Here is a 27,551-nt window from a genome sequence, read left to right as displayed (position 1 = left end):
TAAGTGTTAACATTAAAGGGGTCATCGGATGCCCATTTTACACAAGTTGATATGATTCTTTAGGGTCTTAATGAAAAGTCTGTAACATAGTTTGGTTAAAATTCCTCAATGGTATGGTGTAAAAAACACCTTTTTACCCTGTTAAAAACAGCTCTTTTCAGAGCAAGCAGTCTCGTAGCATTTTCCTTTAAATGTTAATGAGCTCTGCTAACCCCGCCCCTCTCTTCCGAGCTGCTCTCAGAGGCACTGTTTACTTTAGCCACATTCATTGTGAAACTTGCTAATTATCACGTTATTAGTAAAAAAAAAGCCTTATACTCACTTTTTCTGTTGGTGAAGCTGGACAACGAATGATTCCAAAGATAGACGCATTTAGGTAGATCGGGGGTACATTCCCTTCAGAAACAAATGTAATTCACTGCGTCTTCCGTGGCTCAGATGTCAGGAGTAAATGATGATTGCTATGTTAATTATTACATCCAACAACAAAACACCTCAATCGCTTATAGGAGACATTCTTGTCTACACCTGCTCCAGCGTCGAAATGGATGAAACAGACGAAATGGCGGACTGATAACAGTTCACTTAGGATGGGTCTAAGGTAAGACGCCAGTCCAGTCTGTGCTGAAACGCCACTGTCAATAAAACTATTGTGGAAGGGGCCTATCTGTGTGACCTCACAAAGGCAGGCATCTGAGATCAGATCGATCTGAGAAAGGGGTAAAGATTTTAGTAGATTAAAAAAAAATCTGTACACACACTGCCAAAACACATTTCAGCTCAAACAACTTGTAAAAGTGCATGTAGCATCTGATGACCCCTTTAAATCTTTGTATTTATTTATTTTTTTATTTTTCATATGGTGATCAGCTCATAAATCAAGAACAATTCAAAAGACTTTTAAAAGTTTTTTTTTTTTTTTTTTTCAAATAAACTGTTACAATTGCCCCTAAAATCATAGGTATGATAAAATTTGGTAGCTGCCAGCTAATGTTAGCATCTGTTAATTTTTAAACAAACATAAAGAATTCACAGGACAAAAACTGATTTTAATATAAAAAGAAACATCCTCTCACTTTTAGCAGTTTTAATTTGTAATGTGTAAATACTTGTTTTAACCTAATTTGAAACTTCCACATCATTGCATTCTGTTTTTATTCACAATTTGTACAGTGTCCCAACATTTTTGGAATCGGGTTTGTATATATATATATATATATATATATATATATACACACTCACGTAATATATATATATATATATATATATATAAACACTCACGTAAAGGATTATTAGGAACACCATTCTAATACTGTGTTTGACCCCCTTTCACCTTCAGAACTGCCTTAATTCTATGTGGCATTGATTCAACAAGGTGCTAAAAGCATTCTTTAGAAATGTTGGCCCATATTGATAGGATAGCATCTTGCAGTTGATGGAGATTTGTGGGATGCACATCCAGGGCACAAAGCTCCCGTTCCACCACATCCCAAAGATGCTCTATTGGGTTGGGATCTGGTGACTGTGGGGGCCATTTTTGTACAGTGAACTCATTGTCATGTTCAAGAAACCAATTTGAAATGATTCAAGCTTTGTGACATGGTGCATTATCCTGCTGGAAGTAGCCATCACAGGATGGGTACATGGTGGTCATAAAGGGATGGAGATGGTCAGAAACAATGCTCAGGTAGGCCGTGTCATTTAAACGATGCCCAATTGGCACTAAGGGGCCTGAAGTGTGCCAAGAAAACATCCCCCACACCATTACACCACCACCACCAGCCTGCACAATGGTAACAAGGCATGATGGATCCATGTTCTCATTCTGTTTACGCGCAAATTCTGACTCTACCATCTGAATGTCTCAACAGAAATCGAGACTCATCAGACCAGGCAACATTTTTCCAGTCTTCAACTGTCCAATTTTGGTGAGCTCGTGCAAACTGTAGCCTCTTTTTCCTAGTTGTAGTGGAGATGAGTGGTACCCGGTGCGGTCTTCTCCTGTTGTAGCCCATCTGCCTCAAGGTTGTGCGTGTTGTGGCTTCACAAATGCTTTGCTGCATACCTCGGTTGTAACGAGTGGTTATTTCAGTCACTCTTCTATCAGCTTGAATCAGTCGGCCCATTCTCCTCTGACCCCTAGCAGCAACAAGGCATTTTCGCCCACAGGACTGCCGCATACTGGATGTTTTTGCCTTTTCACACCATTCTTTGTAAACCCTAGAAATGGTTGTGCATGAAAATCCCAGTAACTGAGCAGATTGTGAAATACTTAGACCGGCCCGTCTGGCACCAACAACCATGCCACGCTCAAAATTGCTTAAATCACTTTTCTTTCCCATTCTGACATTCAGTTTGGAGTTCAGGAGATTGTCTTGACCAGGACCACACCCCTAAATGCATTGAAGCAACTGCCATGTGATTGGTTGATTAGATAATTGCATTAATGAGAAATTGAACAGGTGTTCCTAATAATCCTTTAGGTGAGTGTGTGTATATATATAACCGATTCCAAAAAAGTTGGAACACTGTACAAATTGCGAAAAAAAACAGAATGCAATGATGTGAAAGTTTAAAATTTCAATATTTTATTCAGAATACAACATAGGGAAAAATAAGTTGATTTTAAATTTAATGGATCAACACATCTTGTTGGGACAAGGCCATGTTTACCACTGTGTGGCATCCCCTCTTCTTTTTATAACAGTCTGCAAACATGTGGGGACTGAGGACACAAGTTGCTCAAGTTTAGGAATAGGAATGTTGTCCCATTCTTGTCTAATACAGGCTTTAGTTGCTCAACTGTCTTAGGTCTTCTTTGTCGCATCTTCCTCTTTATGATGTAGCCAAATGTTTTCTATGGGTGAAAGATCTGGACTGCAGTCCTGCCATTTCAGTACCCGGATCCTTCTTCTACACAGCCATGATGTTGTAATTGATGCAGTATGTGGTCTGGCATTGTCATGTTGGAAAATGCAAGGTCTTCCCTGAAAGAGACAACGTCTGGATGGGAGCATATGTTGTTCTAGAACTTGGATATACCTTTCAGCATTGATGGTGCCTTTCCAGATGTGCAAGATGCCCATGCCACACGCACACATGCAACCCCATACCATCAGAGATGCAGGCTTCTGAACTGAGCGCTGATAACAACTTGGGTTGTCCTTGTCCTCTTTAGTCCGGATGACATGGCGTCCCAGTTTTCCAAAAAGAACTTCAAATCTTGATTCGTCTGACCACAGAACAGTTTTCCACTTTGCCACAGTCCATTTTAAATGAGCCTTGGCCCAGAGAAAATGCCTGTGCTTCTGGACCATGTTTAGATATGGCTTCTTTTTTGACCTATAGAGTTTTAGCCGGCAACGGTGAATGGCACGGTAGATTGTGTTCACCAACAATGTTTTCTGGAAGTATTCCTGAGCTCATGTTGTGATTTCCATTACAATAGCATTCCTGTATGTGATGCAGTGCCGTCTAAGGGCCCAAAGATCATGGGCATCCAGTATGGTTTTCCAGCCTTGACCCTTACGCACAGAGATTGTTCCAGATTCTCTGAATCTTTGGATGATATTATGCACTGTAGATGATAACTTCAAACTCTTTGCAATTTTTCTCTGAGAAACTCCTTTCTGATATTGCTCCACTATTTTTCACCGCAGCATTGGGGGAATTGGTGATCCTCTGCACATCTTGACTTCTGAGAGACACTGCCAGTCTGACAGGCTCTTTTTATACCCAATCATGTTGCCAATTGACCTAATAAGTTGCAAATTGGTCCTCCAGCTGTTCCTTATATGTACATTTAACTTTTCCAGCCTCTTATTGCTACCTGTCCCAACTTTTGGAATGTGTAGCTTTCATGAAATCCAAAATGAGCCAATATTTGGCATGACATTTCAAAATGTCTCACTTTCAACATTTGATATGTTATCTATATTATATTGTGAATAAAATATAAGTTTATGAGATTTGTAAATTATTCCATTACTTTTTTTACTCACAATTTGTATAGCGTCCCAACTTTTTTGGAATCGGGTTTGTATGTGTGTATGTGTATGTATCAGGTCAATAATGTCAGACTGGAAGAAATCAGTTTTTGCTTTGCTGAATGATGGATCTGTTAAATTAAAGATTGACAATCAGATAATCACTTGTTCACAGTGATTCTTAAACCAATGTGTCATCTGTTTTCTTCACCCTGCTTTATTTCCAAAATATCATGTCATTTTGTATATGATAATAAGAAATAAAGCATGCACATTGCTGGTAGACAGAACATATTATAATGCATAGATAGTATTGCTTACATTTTTTAAAACAGTATATGATCCCACTTAAATGTTGTTCCTGGTTTTCAAAAAGACAATAAATCATTTTAAAATGCAGTAGTAATTTGTTCTGCCTTTTAAAAATTATTATTACCCAAAAGGGCTCTCTCTTAATATTTAGTTTATCACTGGAAATGATACACTTAAATTCAAGAATGTAAGGTCTTCATATGAAGTGTTCCACATACAATGAGTCATGATGGAAATGTTTGGGTGGAAAATTTATGTGTCACTTCTACAACCATACTTCCACTGTACAAACAGTACAGTGCTGTAATGTAGAAAGGAAGTAAATGCTATTTTGTCCTGTTGCCCTTTCAGCATAATGGTAAAACTTTCCCATGATGGTTTCAGAAAGGCAAACAAAGAAATTGGCAGGGTGGGGCAAAGGTTCCTAAAGGTTACTTAGATGCCCCATGCATGTTTTTAAAATACTTTGGTGATTACTAATAGGTGATTAAGGACTAATGACATACAACAATTTATATAAATATATTAACAAATATGTATTAAGGGGCAATACTGTAATGGAAATGAGATACATTTTCTCTCCACTCGTCATAGCATCACTGACATTCAGCCTTAAAATGCTGATCAAGCACCCACTTCAAGTGGGCATTTAAAAAAAAAAAGTTAGAATTTGAAGTCCATATTTTTTCAACATCCACACAAACATGAAACCACATATATAACAACAAGCTTGGGGCTCCCTCTCTTGGTCATACACAATACTAACAGTAACACACAGTGTTAAAAACTGTTTGTCGAGTGCAGCCAAGGAAAGCTTTTTGCTCGGCCATCGAGGTCCCAACAGTTTTCAAAAAGGCTGTCCTGGCAGCGGTAATATGTAATATAATGTAATGTAATATTTCTACTAGAGCCTCTTGTATACAACAAATATACCCCACCATAGAGTGGCATTGGCTGTTTCCATAGTTTTGGCTACTTACTGTCTAAACCTGTTTGCGTAAAACAAACCTGATCCCTAGCAGGTTAGGGCTTGTCACTTGTCACAACAAGTCTGAGATGAGTTTGGAAGAACAGATCAACACAGGATTGACTCAAACCATCAGCAAAGAAACCTAAAGTAGTCAGTAAACCACAGAGGAAGGACAGTCACCCGCCTTAGCAAAGAGGTGATCAGCTGTGGGAGAGGACTTGTATGACTCGCATGTCTCTAGAGGGCCTGGCCGCTGCCAGGGAAAGCGTGCTCTCACAATATTTTCAGACCTTTATCTAGTACACGCAGGGCCTTGTTTAAAATCACAGTTGGCAGCGGTGGGATTCGAACCCACGCCCCCGGAGAGACTGGAGCCTAAATCCAGCGCCTTAGACCACTCGGCCACGCTACCCCGGTAGGTGTCTCTCCCTTCCATCCCTTTTTGGCCCTTCCACCATCCAGAACTCAAGGCAATGGCAGCCGCGGAGCTTCTTCACTAAACCCGTCGAATGCGGCCAAGGAAAGCTCTATACTCTCGGCCATCGCAGCCACAAGAGTCTTCCAAAAGGAGCCCCTGGCAGCGGTGGGATTCGAACCCACGCCCCCGAAGAGACTGGAGCCTTAATCCAGCGCCTTAGACCGCTCGGCCACGCTACCCCATGAAGTGGCTTTCCCGGGTTACTTTCCACCAACTTTTTCCTTGTCGAGCGTCGCCACCAGCTAATGCCTTGAAATTCTCCACGGTAGAGGACTCTTTCTTGCAGGCGTACGCAGTCCTACTCCTGGAGGCCCCCTTCCTGCGGAGTGCAGGTCCTTCTCTGATCAAACACACCTGAATGCGCTAATCAAGGCCTTTATGGCTGTCCTGAAAACGGCAGATAGCTGTGTTTTAGCCGTTATACTCAAAATTATTTTTTCCTAATTTTTTTCACCCAAAACTTTTAATGAGTGACATTGGCTGTTTCCATGGTTTTGGCCAATTACTGCTTTTCGCTATTATTTTATTCAAGATCTTTTTCCTGTTTTGAAGTAACTTGATTGTGATTGAAAATTATTGGTGTCCCTGCTTCAACAGTGTGCCTCTGTTGGATAGCAGGTTAGGGCTTGCGGCTGCGTTGCTGTCATAACAAGTCTGAGATGAGTGTGGAAGAACAGATCAACAAAGGATTGGCCCAAATCTTCAGCAACGAAACCTAAAGTAGTCAGGAAATGACGCGACTTTCCGAGGTTACTTTCCACCAGCTTTTTCATTGTCGAGTGTCGCCACAAGCTAATGCCTCGAAATTCTCCACGGTAGAGGCCTCTGTCTTGCAGGCGTACGCAGTCCTACTCCTGGAGGCCCCCTTCCTGCGGAGTGCAGGTCCTTCTCTGATCAAACACACCTGAATGCGCTTATCAAGGCCTTTAGGGCTGTCCTGAAAATGGCAGATAGCTGTGTTTTAGCCGTTATACTCAAAAATATTTTTTCCAATTTTTTTTCACCCAAAACTTTCAATGAGTGGCATTGGCTGTTTTCATAGTTTTGGCTACTTACTGCTTTTCACTATTAAATCAATCAATACCTTTTTCAAGTAACTAAACAACTACACTAAAATATAAACATCCATGCTTCAACTAAAAAACCGTGTGCCTCTGTTAGAAAGGAGCAGAGGCTGGGACAGGCTTCCAGCACTGACTTGGCCTGAAAGCAAGGAAAGCAAAAGCGGATGAGTTTGGATGTTCACGCAGCGTCAATTTGCACAGCAGCTACAAGAGCCCTCGAAAAGGCTGCCCTGGCAGCGGTGGGATTCGAACCCACGCCCCCGAAGACACTGGAGCCTTAATCCAGCGCCTTAGACCGCTCGGCCACGCTACCCTGTGGGCCTGTTTTTTTATGGGTCGATTTGACCAGTGGAACGGCCGCCCCGATGCTGACTTTGCTGAAAAGCTGCAGTCTAAACCTGTTTGCGTAAAACAAACCTGATCCCTAGCAGGTTAGGGCTTGTCACTTGTAACAACAAGTCTGAGATGAGTTTGGAAGAACAGATCAGCACAGGATTGACTCAAACCATCAGCAAAAAGAAACCTAAAGTAGTCAGTAAACCACAGAGGAAGGACAGTCACCCGCCTTAGCAAAGAGGCGATCAGCTGTGGGAGAGGACTTGTATGACTCGCATGTCTCTAGAGGGCCTGGCCGCTGCCAGGGAAAGCGCGTGCTCTCACAATATTTTCAGACCTTTATCCAGTACACGCAGGGCCTTGTTTAAAATCACAGTTGGCAGCGGTGGGATTCGAACCCACGCCCCCGGAGAGACTGGAGCCTAAATCCAGCGCCTTAGACCACTCGGCCACGCTACCCCGGTAGGTGTCTCTTTCCATCCCTTTTTGGCCCTTCCACCATCCAGAACTCAAGGCAATGGCAGCCGCGGAGCTTCTTCACTAAACCCGTCGAATGCGGCCAAGGAAAGCTCTATACTCGGCCATCGCAGCCACAAGAGTCTTCCAAAAGGAGCCCCTGGCAGCGGTGGGATTCGAACCCACGCCCCCGAAGAGACTGGAGCCTTAATCCAGCGCCTTAGACCGCTCGGCCACGCTACCCCATGAAGTGGCTTTCCCGGGTTACTTTCCACCAACGTTTTCCTTGTCGAGCGTCGCCACCAGCTAATGCCTTGAAATTCTCCACGGTAGAGGACTCTTTCTTGCTGGGGTACGCAGTCCTACTCCTCCTGGAGGCCCCCTTCCTGCGGAGTGCAGGTCCTTCTCTGATCAAACACAGCTGAATGCGCTAATCAAGGCCTTTATGGCTGTCCTGAAAACGGCAGATAGCTGTGTTTTAGCCGTTATACTCAAAATTATTTTTTCCTAATTTTTTTTTCACCCAAAACTTTCAATGAGTGACGCTGGCTGTTTCCATGGTTTTGGCTACTTACTGCTTTTCGCTCTTATTTTATTCAAGATCTTTTTCCTCTTTTGAAGTAACTTGATTATGATTGAAAATTATTGGTGCCCCTGCTTCAACAGTGTGCCTCTGTTGGATAGCAGGTTAGGGCTTGCGGCTGCGTTGCTGTCATAACAAGTCTGAGATGAGTGTGGAAGAACAGATCAACAAAGGATTGGCCCAAATCTTCAGCAACGAAACCTAAAGTAGTCAGGAAATGACGCGACTTTCCGAGGTTACTTTCCACCAGCTTTTTCATTGTCGAGTGTCGCCACAAGCTAATGCCTCGAAATTCTCCACGGTAGAGGCCTCTGTCTTGCAGGCGTACGCAGTCCTACTCCTGGAGGCCCCCTTCCTGCGGAGTGCAGGTCCTTCTCTGATCAAACACACCTGAATGCGCTTATCAAGGCCTTTAGGGCTGTCCTGAAAATGGCAGATAGCTGTGTTTTTTAGCCGTTATACTCAAAAATATTTTTTCCAACTTTTTTTTCACCCAAAACTTTCAATGAGTGGCATTGGCTGTTTTCATAGTTTTGGCTACTTACTGCCTTTTCACTATTATTTTATTCAAGATCTTTTCCTGTTTTTTTGAAGTAACTTCACTATGATTGAAGATGATTGATGTCCCTGCTTCAACCGTGTGCCTCTGTTAGAAAGGAGCAGAGGCTGGGACAGGCTTCCAGCACTGACTTGGCCTGAAAGCAAGGAAAGCAAAAGCGGATGAGTTTGGATGTTCACGCAGCGTCAATTTGCACAGCAGCTACAAGAGCCCTCGAAAAGGCTGCCCTGGCAGCGGTGGGATTCGAACCCACGCCCCCGGAGAGACTGGAGCCTAAATCCAGCGCCTTAGACCGCTCGGCCACGCTACCCTGTGGGCCTGTTTTTTATGGGTCGATTTGACCAGTGGAACGGCCGCCCCGATGCTGACTTTGCTGAAAAGCTGCAGTCTAAACCTGTTTGCGTAAAACAAACCTGATCCCTAGCAGGTTAGGGCTTGTCACTTGTCACAACAAGTCTGAGATGAGTTTGGAAGAACAGATCAACACAGGATTGACTCAAACCATCAGCAAAGAAACCTAAAGTAGTCAGTAAACCACAGAGGAAGGACAGTCACCCGCCTTAGCAAAGAGGTGATCAGCTGTGGGAGAGGACTTGTATGACTCGCATGTCTCTAGAGGGCCTGGCCGCTGCCAGGGAAAGCGTGCTCTCACAATATTTTCAGACCTTTATCTAGTACACGCAGGGCCTTGTTTAAAATCACAGTTGGCAGCGGTGGGATTCGAACCCACGCCCCCGGAGAGACTGGAGCCTAAATCCAGCGCCTTAGACCACTCGGCCACACTACCCCGGTAAGCGTCTCTTTCCATCCCTTTTTGGACCTTCCACCATCCAGAACCCAAGGCAATGGCAGCCGCGGAGCTTCTTCACTAAACCCGTCGAATGCAGCCAAGGAAAGCTCTATACTCGGCCATCGCAGCCACAAGAGTCTTCCAAAGGAGCCCCTGGCAGCGGTGGGATTCGAACCCACACCCCCCAAAGAGACTGGAGCCTTAATCCAGCGCCTTAGACCGCTCGGCCACGCTACCCCATGAAGTGGCTTTCCCGGGTTACTTTCCACCAACTTTTTCCTTGTCGAGCGTCGCCACCAGCTAATGCCTTGAAATTCTCCACGGTAGAGGACTCTTTCTTGCTGGGGTACGCAGTCCTACTCCTGGAGGCCCCCTTCCTGCGGAGTGCAGGTCCTTCTCTGATCAAACACAGCTGAATGCGCTAATCAAGGCCTTTATGGCTGTCCTGAAAACGGCAAACAAAATATTTTTAGACATTAAAAGATTGAAAATTATTGGTGTCCCTGCTTCAACAAGGTGTCTTGTTTGACTCGCATGTACCTGGAGGGTCTGGCTGTTGCCAGGGAAAGCATGCTCTCACAATATTTTTAGACCTTTATCAAGTACACGCAGGGCCTCCCGAACTTGGTTAAAACCACTTTTGGCAGCGGTGGGATTGGAACCCACGCCCCCATAGAGACTGGAGCTTAAATCCAGCACCTTAGACCACTAAGCCACACTAACCCAGTGAGCCTTCCTTTCAATCCACTGCCTAGCATCCATCTGGCGAATCTCCGCTCTCTACCCAACAAAATGGACAAACTTCTTCTGCTCTACCGGACAAATAAGGATTTTTCAAACCCAGCAGCTCTGTATTTTATCTATTCCGGACAGCGCGTCAAATCTGTCGGGCTTTCAGTTGTTTAAAGCAGATTGCGACACAGAATCAACCGGGAAATTGTGCGGTGGCGGGACATGCTTTTAAATCATTGAGAGGTGGTGTACAGATGTAACGTTGTAAAAAAGATGTGCTGTTTAGATCTTGAAGTGCTCTTCATTAACTGCAAGCCTTTCTACTCGCCGTGGGAGTTTTACTAGTTCATTCTCGTGAGTGTTTTTATGAGCACATGAGCTCAGCTTTACAGAAACTCACTGATCAGATCACAGACACAGAGTAACAACACCCGGACTCTGTTTTAATCATTCTCGGGGACTTTAATAAGCCAATCTACACCAAAAAAAACCAAAATACAGACAGCACGTTACATGTCCCACCAGAGACAGTAATATATTGGATCACTGTTACACCACAATAAAGAATGCACATCACTCTGTCCCACGGGCAGCTTTAGTACTCTCAGATTACTGTTTGGTTCATCTTATACCAACCTACAAGCAGAAACTGAAATCAGCTAAACTTGTATTAAGGACTGTAAAAAGATGGACAAATGAAGCAGAGCGGGATTTACAAGCTTGTTTTGACCTGTTTTGAAGCTGCTGCCACTGATCTGGACGAGCTCACAGAGAGTGTAACATCATATATCAGTTTCTGTGAAGATATGTGCATTCCTACCAGGACTCATCTAACTTACAACAATGACAAACCGTGATTCACTGCAAAACTCAGACAGCTCCATCAGGCCAAATAAGATGCTTACAGGAAGGGGGACAATGTCTTGTATAAACAGGCCAAATACACACTAGAAAAGGAGATCAGAGTGACAAAGAGGAATTATTCTGAAAAACTAAGGACTCAGTTCACCTCCAGCGACTCAGCATCAGTGTGTAAATGACTGAAGGAGGTCAACAACTACAAGATACCATCCCCCAGCACTGTGGAGAATCATCAACTAGCAGATGATCTGAATGAGTTTTACTGCAGGTTTGAAAAAACACCACACACCCGCCCTGAACACCTCTCCACACAACCATTCACATCTCCTGCAACCCCCCTCTCCCCCACACCTGCAATTCAGATCAGCGAAGGCATTAATGGAAGTGCATTAGCATGGTTTAAATCATACTTATATGACCGCCATCAATTCGTAGCAGTAAATGAAGAGGTATCATTTCGATCACAAGTGCAGTATGGAGTATCTCAAGGCTCAGTACTAGGGCCGTTACTCTTCATGCTTTAAATGTTACCCTTGGGAGATATCATCAGGAAACATAGTGTTATTTTTCACTGTTATGCTGATGATACTCAGCTCTATATTTCTTTGCGGCCTGGCAAAACATACCAATTTGAAAAACTAGCGGAATGCATAGTTGATATAAAAAACTGGATGACGAGTAATTTCTTACAGCTAAATTCTGAAAAAACCGAGGTGTTAATTATAGGACCTAAAAACTGCATGTAATAACCTAGAACGCTGTCTAAGACTTGATGGCTGCTCTGTCAATTCTTCGTCATCAGTTAGGAACCTAGGTGTGCTATTTGATAGCAATCTTTCCTTAGAAAGCCACGTTTCTAGCATTTGTAAAACTGCATTTTTCCATCTCAAAAATATATCTAAATTATGGCCTATGCTCTCAATGTCAAATGCAGAAATGTTAATCCATGCGTTTATGACCTCAAGGTTAGATTATAGTAATGCTTTATTGGGTGGTTGTTCTGCATGCTTAATAAACAAACTCCAGCTAGTCCAAAATGCAGCAGCTAGAGTTCTTACCAGGAAGTATGACCATATTAGCCCGGTTCTGTCAACACTGCACTGGCTCCCTTTCAAACATCGTATAGATTTTAAAATCTTGCTTATTACTTATAAAGCTCTGAATGGTTTAGCACCTCAGTATTTGAATGAGCTCTTGTTACATTATAGTCATCCATGTCTGCTGCATTCTCAGAACTCTGGCAATTTGATATTACCTAGAATATTAAAATCAACTGCGGGTGGCAGATTCTTTTCCTATTTAGCGCCTAAACTCTGGAATAACCTACCTAACATTGTTCGGGAGGCAGACACACTCTTGCAGTTTAAATCTAGATTAAAGATCTCTTTAACCTGGCTCACACATAACACTCTAATACGCTTCTAATATCCAAATCCGTTAAAGGATTTTTAGGCTGCATTAATTAGGTAAACCGAACTGGGAACACTTCCCATAACACCCGATGTACTTGCTACATAGTTAGAAGAATGGCATCTACGCTAATATTAGTCTGTTTCTCTCTTATTCCGAGGTAACCGTAGCCACCAGATCCAGTCTGTACCCAGATCAGATGGTCATTGCAGTCACCCGGATCCAGTACGTATCCAGCCCAGATGGTGGATCAGAACCTAGAAAGGACCTCTACAGCCCTGAAAGACAGTGGAGACCAGGACAACTAGATAAGCCCCAGATCCCCTGTAAAGACCATGTATCAGACAACCACCGGGACAAGACTACAGGAAACAGATGTTTCTTCTGCACAATCTGAATTTGTTGCAGCCTGGCATTGAACTTCTGGTTTCATCTGCCCAGAGGAGAACTGGCCCCCTGACTGAGCATGGTTTCTCCCAAGGTTTTTTCTCCATTCTGTCACCGATGGAGTTTTGGTTCCTTGCCGCTGTCGCCTATGGCTTGCTTAGTTGGGGACACTTCATTTACAGCGATATCGTTGACTTGATTGCAAATGATAGCACATATACTATTTAAACTGAACTGAGCTGAATGATGACATCACTGAATTCAATAAAGAACTGCTTTAACTGTAATTTTGCCTTATTGACACACTGTTTTCCTAATTAATGTTGTTCAGTTTCTTTGACACAATCTGTTTTGTATAAAGCGCTATATAAATAAAGGTGACTTGACTTGACCATCATGGACAGCACTTTAACGACAGTGGAGTCATTCAGGTTCCTGGGCACCACTATCTCCCAGGATCTGAAGTGGGACATTTACATTGACTCCATTGTTAAAAAGGCCCAGCAGAGGTTGTACTTCCTTCGCCAGAGAAAGTTCAACCTGCCACAGGAGCTGCTGAAACAGTTCTACTCTGCCACCACTGAATCCGTCCTCTGCAGTTCAATAACTGTCTGGTTCAGCTCAGCTACCAAATTTGACCTCAGAAGACTACAGAGGGTAGTCTGAGCAAATCATTGGCACGACTCTCCCCACTCTCCAAGAACTGTACTCATCCAGAGTAAGCAGAAGGGCTAGTAAAATCACTCGAGACCCCTTACATCCAGCACATTTACTCTTTGAACTGTTGCCATCTGGTTGACACTACAGAGCTCTGAGCACCAGAACAGCCAGGCACAGGAACAGTTTCTTCCCTCAGGCAATCCATCTCATGAACATCTTTCCAAGATGGCGCCACCGTGTTCAGACGCCGTCCAGGTCGCTCCGCTTAGATTGTGTTTTTTTTACTTTTTTACTTACTTTTGCTTTCTCTTTTAACACACATAATGTCTGCACTGATCATTTACGACAAAGAAACAATTTTGGACATTGAACACCGCTTCACTGACCTGTTTCAGGACACATTATCCTCCAATCCATCATGGCCATCTGAGATTCTCCGGAACACCGAGATGAACAATGGCCACTTGAATAACCCACAGTGGCGACGGATCAAGAAACACCACGGGAAACGCGCTGGGATTCGCAACAGACTGAGGAAAAGAGCTTACAGTCCTCCTCTACCAAGCATTCTGCTCGCCAATGTCCAGTCTCTGGAGAAAAACATGGCTCACGACCTCGGTCCCGACACTGCTGTAACGCCATCTGATAACTTCTCTGTTTTACGGATGGACAGAACAGCCGATGCCGGTAAATCCAAAGGTGGAGGAGTGTGTTTCATGATTAACAAGAAATGGTGTGATCCCAAGAATATCTCCACTCTGTCGCACTCCTGCTCACCTCATCTGGAACATTTATCCATTATTTGCCGCCCATTCTATCTACCCTGGGAGTTTTCATCGATCATCGTTACTGCTGTTTACATCCCAACACAAGTAGACACCAGCTTGGCTTTGTCTAAGATTCACCATGTGCTCAGCAGCAACATCAACAACCATCCTGACGCTGCTCTTATCATCACTGGGGACTTTAACAAAGCCAACCTCAGGCAAGTTATGCCGAACTTTTATCAACATGTATCCTGTCCAACCAGAGGACTGAATACACTGAATCTTTGCTACTCTCAGTTTAAGAATGCCTACTACCGGCTTTTGGCAAATCGGACCATGCCACCATTTTCCTCACACCGGAATATAATCAAAGGCTTGTTCAAGAACCCCCAGTGCAGAGGGTAGTGAGACGCTGGTCCGCCCAATCTGAAACCAAGCTACAGGCGGCTCTTGATGACGTAGACAGGGACATGTTTCGGGCAAGTTCATCTGAAGTCAGCGTATATAGTCAGCGTTCACATATATAGCATTAAGTTTTGTAAACACACTAGCCGAGCAAGCAACTGAAACAAAAACTATAAGGTCCTTCTCTAATCAGAAACCGTGGGTGGACAGAGCAATCCGTGCAGCAGTAAACAAATGCACTGCTGCATACAATGCTGGTCTTTTGTCGGGGAACATGAACAAGTACAAAGCATCGTGCTATTCTCTTTGACATGCAGTAAGAGCCTCCAAATTCCGATACAGGGAATGAATGGAGTCACATTTCCGGCTAAATGACTCCCGACGCATGTGGCAGGGACTAAGGACCATCTGTGCCTTTGGAAATAAATCCTCTGCAGAGGTGAGAGCAGATCCGTTGCTGGCCAACGAGCTAAACTCTTACTACGGCTGCTCTAAGCAACAATCTAAACAATCTGTCGGTCTGCGTGTCAGGATGCAGCAGTCAGAGCAGCGATAATCATGTAATCACTGTGTCGGAGGACGAGGTTTGGAGGGCTCTAAAGCGAGTGAACGTCAGGAAAGCAGCAGGTCCTGATGGGATTTCTGGCTGTGTTCTGAGGTCCTGCGCTGATCAACTCGCTGGTTTGTTTACATCCATCTTTAATGAGTCTCTTGCTACCTCATGGGTTCCCACCTCCTTTAAAAATCTGTCATCATCCCTGTGCCTAAGAACAATAAACCCTCTTGTCTGAATGACTATTGTCCAGTTGCCCTCACATCAATAGTCATGAAGGGCTTTGAGGGACTGGTTAAAAACTACATTTGCTCCTCCATCCTGGATACTTAAGACCCTTTTCAGTTTCGCCCCAATAGATCCACTGAAGATGCCACCTCTCACATCCTGCACTCTTCTCTCATGCACATTGACAGCAATAACGGGAACTATGTAAGGTTGCTATTTATTGACTATAGCTCAGTTTTCAGTACTATAGTCCCCATCAAACTTGCTTCCAAACTCATAGACCTCGGTCTAAACTCTTCACTCTGCGACTGGATTCAAGACTTCCTCACCGGCAGACCTCAAGTGGTGAAAGTAGGCCAGTTCACCTCCAGCTCCATCACCCTGAACTCACCCGCCCCACAGGGCTGTGTCCTGAGTCCCCTGCTCTACTCTCTCTATACACATGACTGCGTGTCTTCCCACAGCTCCACATCTTTAATCAAATTTGCTGACGATACTGTGGTTCCTCATTTCCAAAAATAATGAGACCGCATACCTGGACGAGGTAGAGAAACTTACATCATGGTGCCAGGACAATTGTCTCTCTCTGAATGAGAGCAAAACTAAAGAGCTGATTGTTGACTTCAGGAAGAGACAGCAGCAGCCCTATACTCCTCTTATGATCAGCGGGACCCCTGTGAAGAGGGTGAGCAGCTTCAAGTACCTTGGTGTAAACCAGTCAAAGACTGTACCATCTGCGACAGCTGAGAAAATTCAGGGTCTCACCAGCAATCCTGAAAACTTTCTATTCAGGGGCCATAGAAAGTGTATTGACTGTGTGCAGTGGTGTATATCAGTGTGGTATGGGAACAGCTCCAGTCAAGACTGCAAAGCCCTGCAGACAGTTGTGCGCTTAACTGAGCACATCTCAGGGTCTGCTCTCCCCTCTCTGCAGGACATCTACCTCAAATGCTGCAAAAGCAGAGCTGTTAAAATCATCAAGGACTTCATCCACCCCAGTAACCATCCTTTCACTTTGCTGCCATCTGGTAAGCACTTCCGTAGCCTGATGGCAAAAACTGAGATACTTAGGAGGAGTTTCTTCCCCCAGGCCATCAGGCTCCTAAACTCAAAACCAGCCTCTTAACATCCACTTGTCTCCACTTAATATTCACTTAATCAGTAATATATTCATCATTCTCTACCTCACATTGACATACTCACAGTGTCACAACCTGTTTGATCAATCACCTCTTGCACATTCCTGTGTATCTTAATGTTTAAGACTACAGTATAATGCACATATGCACATTTGCCTCTTGTACAATCCTGTTTATCTTAATATTTAAGACTACAATACACTTTCATGCACATTATGTTCTATTCTATATTTAATTATACAGTATACATCTTTTTTATATTTTATTCTTATATTTTTATTGTTTACTTTTATTTTTCTTCATACCTATATTTATGTATATTTTCATCTGTGTTGTGTTCTTTAATAATTGCACTGTCCATGGTGCGGACCTGACTCACATTTCACTGCTGGTTATATATGCTCTATATAATCATGTGTGACGAATAAAATCTTGAATCTCTTGAATCTTGAATAATTGTGGAACACACACTATTTATACACTTATTTATCTAACACACATACTTAGTCTTCATTTCAATTTGCACATAATATACCTGTACATACAACTGTCTATTGTTATATATCTGTACAATTGTTAATTTGTATATTTTTTTATTCCTTATTTACTTGTTCCATTTTTTTTATCTGTGTTTTTTGTTTTGTCACTGTCATTCTGTTACACTGTGGAAGCCTCAGTCACAAAAACAAAGTCCTCGTATGTGTAAACATGCCTGGCAATAAAAGCTCATTCTGATTCTGTTACCGACTAATATACTGAAACCTTCTTTCTTTATTATTATATTTTTTATTTGTTGAAAATTTTGTGCTGCTTAAAGTAAAAGTGTTTTTAGGATTCTTTGATAAATAGAAAGTTCAAAAGAGCAGCATTTTTTTTAAAATACAAATCTTTTTATAATGTTATAAATAGCTTCACTGTTATTTCTGTTCAATTTAATTTATCCTTTCTGGATAAAAGTAGTAATTTGTTGACACCAAACATTTGAACAGTATTTTATCAAGCAACCTTGTTTTGCAACTTTTAAATACTAACTGTTGTGTTACAATATAGTGTAAGGGAAACAGGTCAATTTAGCTCAAAGGGAATCATTTAAGATTTTAAAGGGAATTTGAACAGAATCACTGTTTCACGGCTGATCACTGAAACGGCCAGCGATTCACTGAACGAGCCGTATAACATCAAATCTGCGCCGGATATTAATATCCAAAGTATAGTGAAAACACTATTAATTAGCACAGTAACAAGATCGGCAGTTTAAGACATTAACTTGTGAGCACAAAACACAAGATACTTCTCTTTTCAATATAAATAAGGCTTTATTAGATAAATCTAAGACATATATAAACTAATCTAACACATAAGCACACACACTCACACATACGCACAAGTTGCAGGAGGATAGAATGTTAGGAAAGAATGAGTTTAAGAGAATGAAAATGTGAAATCCCAAGTTTACAGCAATATGTGAAATTGCATAGACATGAACAAACATCAATCACTCAATGAACCCTTGCATTGAGTTCATCAATTAGGTTAAAATTATATTAGATAACACCAGTACAGATCAGAGTCTGGAGGTACGTTACTTGTGATGCCTTTGTAACGGGGTTCCCTTTGTTGTCGCTGAAAAGGGGGTTTCCCGAGGTTGCTGATTGGCTGGAAGTTCAGTAGTCGTTGAAGTGACGTCTTGGGAAGCCCGTGGTTGGGTGTTGGCTGACGATGCGGAGTTGTGGGCTGTTTGAAGTTGAACGGGCACTCGAGGTCAGACTCAGAGACACGGCGTTACAAAACTCAACTCAGAACACGAAACTCTCAAACGGAAAAGAAAAGAAACTAAAGTAAAAGAACAGAAGTAAAGTTTGACGAGACTAGGTGGTGTTTCTTCTCATCGTGGCTAAGTAGCAGCAGGCGTGCAGGCCGAAGCACGCTGGAACGGCACTCGAAGAACGCTAAAAGTGATGACAAAGCATGACTAAAAGCAAAAGCTAAAAGCCGGCATGACTGATAGCAAAAGCTAAACGAAAGCTAAAAGCTAAAAGCATGACTAAAAGCTTAAACTACAAGCAAAGCTAAAAGCAGAAATTTGATGGTGTCCTGAGTATTTAAACTGGCCTTTTGGCCACACCTCAAATGTTGTCTTGACCAATTAGATATTGTCTTTTCTCGTGGTGTTGCGATGTTTGTCCCACCCATTCATAAATCATATGTTATCTTATCAAGCTCGTGGTCCGAATTTTCCCGCTCTTGCAGGGTATAATTTGGACATGATTCCTATAACAAGAATATGATACATTTTACAAATAACTGATGGTCAGAAACGTTTCAAGCAAGAATATTCGAACACACACATACTAAACATGAATATGATCCCTTAAGCTATTCAAGAGTTATTTAAAAAGACATACACAATAAGTGATTAGAAACATTATAATCAAATGTGGGGGTTACATGTATGATATGGAGTTAAGCAATGGACTGATATCCATTTAGAAGTCTTTTTTTGGAGTTCATTTGGTGCATATATGCATTGGAAGGCATTCTCTGTGCCATTCTGGGGAGTAAGGATATGTCCTGTGGAGACCAGAGGGGTTAACAGGTCTCCTTAGGAATTTCAGTCTGGTTTTGCTAGGTGGGGGGAAGTCAATCCAACGATCTTGTTTAATCTCATGGCTTTACATGTGAGGGTCAGACTGTCCATCTCTTCGATTACTTGCCCCAAATTAGACAATCTCTTCTTCGAATTGAAATTGTCAATAATTGTTCTAATGGTGTTAATGTTGAAAGCTGTTCTGTGAAAGAGTTGGTTACCAGACTGTGGTGCTGGGAGTTGATTTACAACATCCTGCCTTTCTGTGGAATTCGGCTCATGTTTCAACCAGGCTCCCGATCGAATCTTTAATTTGTCTGGTTCACGCTACAATAGTCAGTAACTGACAGTAAACTGGAATTTATGCTCTGTTGCTTGTTGGAATACATTTCTGAGAGAAGGTCAGCAATTGGCAGGTAAAGAACGAGCAGATCATCAGCTTCAGTGTGGCTACGTCTACATGACACAAAACATGATTGCCCCCTCGTCATACCAAGTGATCCTGCTCCTGATTTCTGGTTTCAAAATCTGCCAGTTATTCTAGAGGTTCCTGTATTTAGTAGGAGTGCACAGGCCACAAACTAACGCTGCGTTAGTTGTAACACACATGGTTTAAATATTTCCACACATGCTAGCATAAAAAAATTGTGGTATTTACTAAGTTGCCATATTAACAACATACAGACAAATGAAATGACCAAAATTAAAAATTCTTTTGAAGATATCACTGAACATTTATTTTACCATAGAAAAAGTTAGTATCTAGGTGAAGTTAATTTTCCACCTCAGTTTTTAGTATTAATTTAAAATTAGACAAATCGGCTATTATTTGAATCTCCAATCTGTTATCAATTTAGATTTTAGATGCTTCGCTAAGTAGCAGAAGACACTAACCAGTTTTAAATTCCAGTTACGCAGATGGGGAACATTGTAACACTGCATTACAAAGTGTCCTGCTATTACTAAACTAAACTTTTCTATAACATTGGTAATGTAATTTACACTATTTTCATGAATTTTAATGAGAAACCAAGAAACAGGTGAATAATAAGATTCAATGAAACATTCAGAAATTATTTCAAGAAATGTAAAGCATTTTGGCTCATCTATTTGCCTTTTGTTCTGAAAGAGCTGTGTGGAGGTCTCTTGTGTTTTTCTGAATGTCTGAATGTGTTTCTTCATCTATATGCCCACATTGCTTTAAACTATGCCCAAGCATGCAAGGTGTTCATTGTCAAATTTCAAAATTATATAATCTTTTAATTATTAAAAAACATAATTTTATTTGAAAAAGTTAATTTTTTGGCAACATATTTTAGTTTGTCTTGTATATATATATATATATATATATTTATATATATAGTCATATCTATATATATATATATATATATATATTTGTTCAGATAACATTTTAAACTGTCATATCATGTTACAATATCCCCCACATATTACAAAATACACACACCCCCACCAATGTGGATTTACACAAACTGAGGAAGTAAAAAAGTATTAGGTTGTGCTCCGCTCTACCTATATAAATCATATTTTTACAAAATAACTTTATTTCATTCAGATTTATTCTATTTGGACACCTTCACTACACTGGGTGGATTAAAATTGCAGTAAACTGACGTTATATTTTTCCTTCACGCATCGAGCTTGCATCACTCCAATTGTTATCGTGTGTATATTTGGATTATATTAGCCGTTCGAATATCCATGAAGTAGGCGGATCAGCTATAGCGGTTTGAACTGCACTGAGACAGACAAAAAAAAGTTATCTACTTTCAGTGCACACGCGCCGTCGCAGAAGAAAAACCAGAGCCGTTTTCTTTACGGCTCTGACAAAAACAAGGTTAATGATGGCGTCACAGACAGACGCCGACGTATTACAACTTCCTGTTTCGGGAAGCGCTGAGTTAGGCTCTTGTTTGCTACCCAGCTAGTAAGCTTGAAGGTCCAACAGGATTGTGTATAACCTAAGCGTACGAATGTTTGTACAGTGCTAACAAGCAAAAAGTGCGATTTACTGCAATTGGTGAAATAATGTCGGACAGTCCGGGTAGGTATTGTTGTACACTAAAGCGAAGTAATTAGCCAACTATTTACAGACCTAACGTTACCATGCTAGCTTCAGAGTGCTCAAATCGACATATACACTTAAAATGCATGTCTCTTGTTGGTTTGTCTGAACGGTTTTATATGTCTGTTTCGAATTACGTGTATTTTTGCCATTTTTTTTATATTTTTGCCATTATTAAACTGCTCTTTTGATATTTAAAACACAGTTACCAGAATGTGTCACGACAGCAAATTTACATTTAATTCTTCATGATGTACGTTAATTTTTTATTTATTTATTTGCATTGTGTTATATTGCTTTTGTTTTCTGAGGCTTGACATCTTAATTTAGTTATTTTATTTTTCCTAAGTGATGTGTAGGTCGAACAAAATACAGAAAACCATAACTTTGATGACATTTTTGCTGTTTTCAACTGCTTGTGACAGATTTGCCACCAAGTGATGAGCAGAATTTAGAGCTACAAGGCTCTGTTACCAATTGTTCTTCTGTTGTTGTGATGATGGAGGAGCAGGAGAATAGTATGTTTAATGACCAACATTTCTGTAAGTATAAACTTAAATATGCAATTTTAATTTAAATATCTTTCCTTTCTCTATTTCATGTGTACCTTATACACTTTCTGTGTCTGTAATGCCCTTTCCTTGTCTTACTCTTTGCTTTTTTGGCAGATTGTGAGATGTGTCACCAGCACTTCATTGACCAGTGTGAGGTTCATGGTCCACCATTATTCACATGTGACTCGCCGACAGCTATGGGCATTCCTCAGAGAGCTCTGCTGACGCTGCCGCAAGGCTTGGTTATAGGTCGATCAAGCATCTCTAATGCAGGGCTTGGGGTTTTCAACCAAGGTCAGACTGTGCCATTGGGGATGCATTTTGGACCTTTTGATGGAGAGTTGACATCCGAGGAAAAGGCATTGGATAGTGCCTTCTCTTGGGTAGTGAGTGTCAATCTTACAGTTTTATTATTTGTTAAAGTTATAATTGTAATTTAAATAAGCATTTGGCTAGACAAATATTAATGGCATTTTCTCTCTAGATTTACAGAGGCAATAATCAGTATAGTTACATAGATGCAGAGAGAGACACTCACTCTAACTGGTTGAAGTAAGCACTTCTATTTGCTTTTGTTATGCTTTGTAATTTAGCCATTTATTTGATAGTTTTCTCAATGTGTCTTGCTTTAGGTTTGTGGTGTGCTCAAGGAGTGAGACGGAGCAGAATCTTGTTGCATTCCAGCAAAATGGACGCATTCTGTTCCGTTGTTGTCGCCCTATTAGCCCAGGACAGGAATTTAGAGTTTGGTATGCTGAAGAATATGCTCAAGGGCTTGGCATCATCTGGGATAAGATCTGGGATAAGAAAAGCATTTCTCTAGGTAACTACATCTTAGATTTTTTACCTGCTCTGTGGCATCTTTGTTCCATAGAAGTTTTTTGTTAAACATCACGCTGCATGTTCTGAGTGAATGTTTCTTTAATGTCACATATTGTAGTTAATTCAGATGGTATTTAATAATTCCTCATGTAATCCAATTGCTTCACCAATTGCATTTATTTCACCATACACCAACATTCTTCAAAATGTCATATTTTGTTTCACAAGAAGAAGGAAATGCATACAGGTTTGGAATGACATAAGGGTGACTACCATTACTTACCGCAATTACTCTTGCACTGCTGTTTAGCAGCAGTTTTGAATCTTTCATGGCATATCCATCATTAACTTGCTGAATTATTTACAGTGGTTGCGTAATATAATTATAAAAAAAATAAAAAGTCTCTATAGCCCCTTTCACGCTGCGATTCCGGAAAATACACGGGTAATGTGTCCTGGCATTTGTACCCGGGTCGCTAGATTTTGCCCCTTTCACACTGCCAGTGATTACCCTGGAATATGTGTGTGGGTTCACACACAACCCGTAAAGGTCCCGTGAAGACACGTGATATCAGGGTGTGACATGTAATGTGCGAGTCGAAAACACTAGGCACGTTAACGTTCACTTAAGCTGGCGAACGATCTCAGCTTCAGCGCGGAAATTGAGGAACTAACTGATCTGTGCTTCGTTACAGTTTGCACATATTTTTTTTGTCGCGAATGTTGATCTGCCTTCAAAACACACTAAAAGAGTCACGCGATAACATGTGTCATCACTACGATACGGCATTAGTTCTGGCTTTTGTTCACACAGAACTCTTTCCGGAACTGAACCTGGCAATGTTACTAGGTTCCCAACCCGGGATCAATCCCGGGACATGTTTGCATTCACACAGAAGGCGACCCGGCAATGTTCCGGCAATTTTCCGGGTCCAACGTGCAATGTGAAAGGGGCTTATGACCTGCTCAATCATTGCCTGGATGTGCAAACATGTTATTGAAGACATACAAACTGTTGTTGTTTTATTAAACCATTAAAAAAAACTTAAGTATTACTTTGTAGGGATAGCTAAATACAGAGAATGCTATGCATTTTCTGTTGATACCTGTCATGACCTAGTGGCTTTCCAGTAATTTGATTTTTTTATTTTTATTTTTTTCAGGTCCAACTGAAGAACCGGCAACTCAGGACTGTCTATGTCCTTATTGCCATTACTCCTTCCCAACAATTGTTTATCTGCGTCTTCATGTGAAGCGCTCACACCCCGATGAGTATGCACACTTTATGCAGACACAGCCGCTAGACTCTGTAGACATAGACCAGGGACTTCTGACCTCTGATGCAGCTCCTCCAACCCATATGCAGCCAATAATAGAAAGCTGTCAGGGTCAAATTTCAACCCCAAATGGACAACCCATCCATCAATCAGAAAAGTCAGACTGCACTGATTTGTCTGATACATGCAGTAATGGTTTAAGTGACCAGGTAAACTGTGTTGCTGAGGTCTCGGGTGAGATGAATAAATGTGGTCAGTGTGGCCGTAACTTTTTGAGATCTTGTCATCTGAAGAGACATCAGCGCACTATTCACTCAAAAGAGAAGCCTTATTGCTGCAGCCATTGTAGGAAGTGCTTTAGTCAAGCAACAGGGCTGAAAAGACACCAACAAACCCACCAGGGGGAGGAAAAGAGAGAGAAAGTTGCTGACAGATCTTCTGATGTATACCCTTGCACAAAGTGCTCCTTTTCTTTTGTGGCCAAATCCAATTTACATCAACATCTGAAACGCCATCACCATGGAGAGTACCTCAGGTTAGTTGAGAGTGGCTCCCTCAAAGCAGGGACTGAGGGTGAAACAGAGTCAAATTCTGACAAGCATGACCCAACCTATGAACCGCGTACTCGAGCGAAGAGGCCCATGAAGAACACTTTGAGAGGCAGGAGTTACCCTAAAAAAGTGTCTGTTGGCCGACCAAGGGGACGACCACCTAAAAACAAGCATGCAGCTCAGGATGAAGTGTTTATCTGCACAGAGTGTGAACAAAGGTTCTCTGATTTAGAGACACTAAAAACTCACCAATGTGCGGGACAGGATAATAATAAGATAGACGAACCACAGGAAGCAGCAGATTCTCAGCATGTCTGCGGTGAATGCCTGAGAGGTTTCAGTAATTTTGATCTTCTCAAAGCCCATGAGTGCATTCAGCTGGGAGATGGATCTTATTGTTGCTCTCACTGCAACCTTTACTTCAACCGTTTGTGTAACCTTCGTCGCCATGAGCGCACCATCCACTCCAAGGAAAAGCCCTACTGCTGCACCCTTTGCCTCAAGTCCTTCACCCAGTCTTCTGGCTTGAAGCGCCACCAGCAGAGCCACTCACGCCGCAAAGGCCACCGCCAAAGCTCAGCCCTTGTTGATGCCAGTATCTTTCCCTGCACATACTGCCCCTTTTCCTTCACCGATGAGCATTATCTTTACAAACACATCCGCCGTCACCATCCAGAAATGAGCGTTAAATATCTGAGTTTCCAAGAAGGGGGAGTTTTGTCTGTTGAAAAGCCTCACAGCTGCAGCCAGTGCTGCAAGAGCTTTAGCACAATCAAGGGTTTCAAGAACCACAGCTGCTTCAAGCAGGGGGAGAAGGTATATCTGTGCCCAGATTGCGGAAAGGCATTCAGTTGGTTTAATAGCCTCAAGCAACACCAGCGCATCCACACGGGAGAAAAGCCTTACACATGTCAGCAGTGCGGAAAGAGTTTTGTCCACTCTGGACAACTGAATGTACACCTCCGCACACACACAGGTGAAAAACCTTTCCTGTGTTCACAGTGTGGCGAAAGCTTCAGGCAGTCGGGAGATTTGAGGAGGCATGAGCAGAAGCATTCAGGCGTGCGCCCATGCCAGTGCCCTGATTGTGGAAAAAGCTTTAGTCGGCCACAAAGTCTCAAAGCTCACCAACAGCTTCATAATGGCACCAAACTTTTCCCCTGCACTCAGTGTGGAAAAAGCTTTACTCGTAGATATCATCTCACCCGGCATCACCAAAAAATGCACTCCTGACTAAAGAAGTAAAGACCCTGATAAATTTATTGATGCCATTATGAAAAGCTTGTTGTTCCTGTTTTAAGATAATCTTCAGTTCATCTTTAAGTTCCTTTGAGGCAGATTATCTAGCCATTGAAAAGATCCTGTTCTTGCTGAGACTGGTAGACGGGTCTGAACTAGGCATTTTTGAGTATAACATAATGGGGCACAAAATTGCTGGGTGTAGTTGGTCCCCAAAGACACAGAGTCATTAGGCTGGTTGTAAAAAAAATTGTTAAAAACAGTTTGCAAAAGTCAAAACTATATTTTATTAACAACAGTTTGTTCATATGATCATCGTAAAATAAATTTGTAAATGTATGTGTTGCAAGATGTTTTCTTTTAGTCAAGAAATTCAAAGATGGGAAAATGAGGGTTTTGAGAATGAGAACTTTAGGTTTTGCATAGATGCATAAATGTTCAGGTATTTTTCAAAGACATAATGTCCCTTCTTGCAACAGAAAATGCTTACGATCATCTATTGATGTGCTTCTGTTAATCATTTTTAGTTGGTATAAAACTGATCTTAGTTGCATTTAGTATAGTTTATCGCCCTTTAAATAGTGGGACATTGCACAGATAACTCCTTTTAATCATGATTTACTGTGATTGTGATGTTGCAAAACTTGCAAACTGAAACCTTTTTCATCAGCCTGGTTTGCCACTAATACTCTTTTCATTTTGCTTTTGTTACAAATGGGCCTCCTGAAAGAAAAATATTTGGTTATACTTTTTCTTTCGATAGTCCAATAAACACAAACTAATAAACAAAATAAACCTTATAAATACGCAAATACATGTCTTCAACTAGTTCTCATTAATTTGCAACTGCATGTCTACTAACTCTCAGAGTAGACTGTTAGGGTAGGTTTAGGGTTAGTATAAGTTAACAATGAAAGTGTTAGAAGATATTAAGCAGACAGTCTGCTAATACTCTACTAACTGCTAGTTGACATGTAGTTGCAGAGTTACTTTCTGTTAGTAGAATGTCTAAAGTGGACTATCGAAATAAAGTGTTACCAAATATTTTGATGCTCATTTGTTCGCTGTGACCGTGGTTGCTGTCATGTGTCTTTGCCATACTTTTATACTGTATAAATTGCTACATGTATTGTCTATTTTAAATTCATCTTTGTCACAATGTGCACAAACCAGGTAGAAAAAACCCTCTGCACCACTGACCTTGATCACACTAAAGAGCTGGTTTATTATAATGATACATGTGATGTTTACAAGTTGAGATCCCTCTATAGATATTTCTGTTATAAGTAATATAATTTACATTATACCAATGTGACATATAGATATTTTAATTATGATCATATAGTATTGCAAGGGCAACACACGGTACATTTGGTAATTCTACCATTCTACCATGGCTGGCTGTGCTTTTTAACAATTTACTGTTCATTTAACATTCCAAAATGTTGGTCTGCTGACTTACTTTTAAAGATACCATTGAGGATTTTACTAACTCTGAAGGCCTCGCTGAAGTGTGCTATGTACTGAATTGTAAGCGTTAAGATTTATATATAATACCATCTGTGTCATTACTACAAAGTTTCTGCAACAAAACCTTGGATGTTAAGATATTAGTGACCATTTCAGAGAGCTAGAAGATACTCATGCTTTGTTGACATGCACATTGGTCCTATGCAAATTTCATCTTCTCCTCAAGTCTTATCTGAAACTATTTAACCTTCAAATACATTTATAAAATAAAATAACTGAAAGGTTTTTTTTT

General features: G+C 41.5%; 1 protein-coding gene and 8 non-coding genes across 9 annotated transcripts; 1 reads left to right on the top strand and 8 right to left on the bottom strand.

Annotated features, from left to right (window-relative positions):
- Positions 1-5,598: 5,598 nt before the first annotated feature.
- Positions 5,599-5,680, bottom strand: trnal-uag. Its single transcript has one exon. It is a non-coding gene; the product is annotated as a tRNA-Leu (tRNA).
- A 163-nt stretch (positions 5,681-5,843) lies between these two features.
- On the bottom strand, positions 5,844-5,925 carry trnal-aag. The gene has a single exon. It is a non-coding gene; the product is annotated as a tRNA-Leu (tRNA).
- Positions 5,926-7,041: 1,116 nt separating this feature from the next.
- Positions 7,042-7,123, bottom strand: trnal-aag. Its single transcript has one exon. It is a non-coding gene; the product is annotated as a tRNA-Leu (tRNA).
- A 400-nt stretch (positions 7,124-7,523) lies between these two features.
- trnal-uag lies at positions 7,524-7,605 on the bottom strand. The gene has a single exon. It is a non-coding gene; the product is annotated as a tRNA-Leu (tRNA).
- A 158-nt stretch (positions 7,606-7,763) lies between these two features.
- trnal-aag lies at positions 7,764-7,845 on the bottom strand. Its single transcript has one exon. It is a non-coding gene; the product is annotated as a tRNA-Leu (tRNA).
- Positions 7,846-8,972: 1,127 nt separating this feature from the next.
- Positions 8,973-9,054, bottom strand: trnal-uag. Its single transcript has one exon. It is a non-coding gene; the product is annotated as a tRNA-Leu (tRNA).
- Positions 9,055-9,449: 395 nt separating this feature from the next.
- On the bottom strand, positions 9,450-9,531 carry trnal-uag. Its single transcript has one exon. It is a non-coding gene; the product is annotated as a tRNA-Leu (tRNA).
- A 157-nt stretch (positions 9,532-9,688) lies between these two features.
- Positions 9,689-9,771, bottom strand: trnal-aag. The gene has a single exon. It is a non-coding gene; the product is annotated as a tRNA-Leu (tRNA).
- An 11,257-nt stretch (positions 9,772-21,028) lies between these two features.
- LOC109058321 (histone-lysine N-methyltransferase PRDM9-like) lies at positions 21,029-26,555 on the top strand. The gene is made up of 6 exons (XM_019075531.2): positions 21,029-21,325; positions 21,772-21,888; positions 22,015-22,286; positions 22,385-22,452; positions 22,533-22,723; positions 23,886-26,555. Exons 1-6 carry the CDS (start codon positions 21,310-21,312, stop codon positions 25,781-25,783), a joined length of 2,562 nt encoding a protein of 853 aa, XP_018931076.1. The 5' UTR covers positions 21,029-21,309; the 3' UTR covers positions 25,784-26,555.
- Positions 26,556-27,551: the final 996 nt, after the last annotated feature.

This window comes from Cyprinus carpio, chromosome B12 (genome assembly GCF_018340385.1).
Source record: "Cyprinus carpio isolate SPL01 chromosome B12, ASM1834038v1, whole genome shotgun sequence".
Classification (NCBI taxonomy): domain Eukaryota; kingdom Metazoa; phylum Chordata; class Actinopteri; order Cypriniformes; family Cyprinidae; genus Cyprinus; species Cyprinus carpio.
Note: the sequence above shows the minus strand (reverse complement) of the source record. Positions and strands in the feature narration are given on the sequence as shown.

Bases quoted from the DNA above. Each gene is read 5' to 3' on its own strand.
- LOC109058321 (XM_019075531.2), top strand. The intron at 21,889-22,014 runs GTAAGTATAAAC...CTTTTTTGGCAG, and splicing joins GTTTAATGACCAACATTTCT to ATTGTGAGATGTGTCACCAG. The intron at 22,287-22,384 runs GTGAGTGTCAAT...TTTTCTCTCTAG, and splicing joins ATAGTGCCTTCTCTTGGGTA to ATTTACAGAGGCAATAATCA.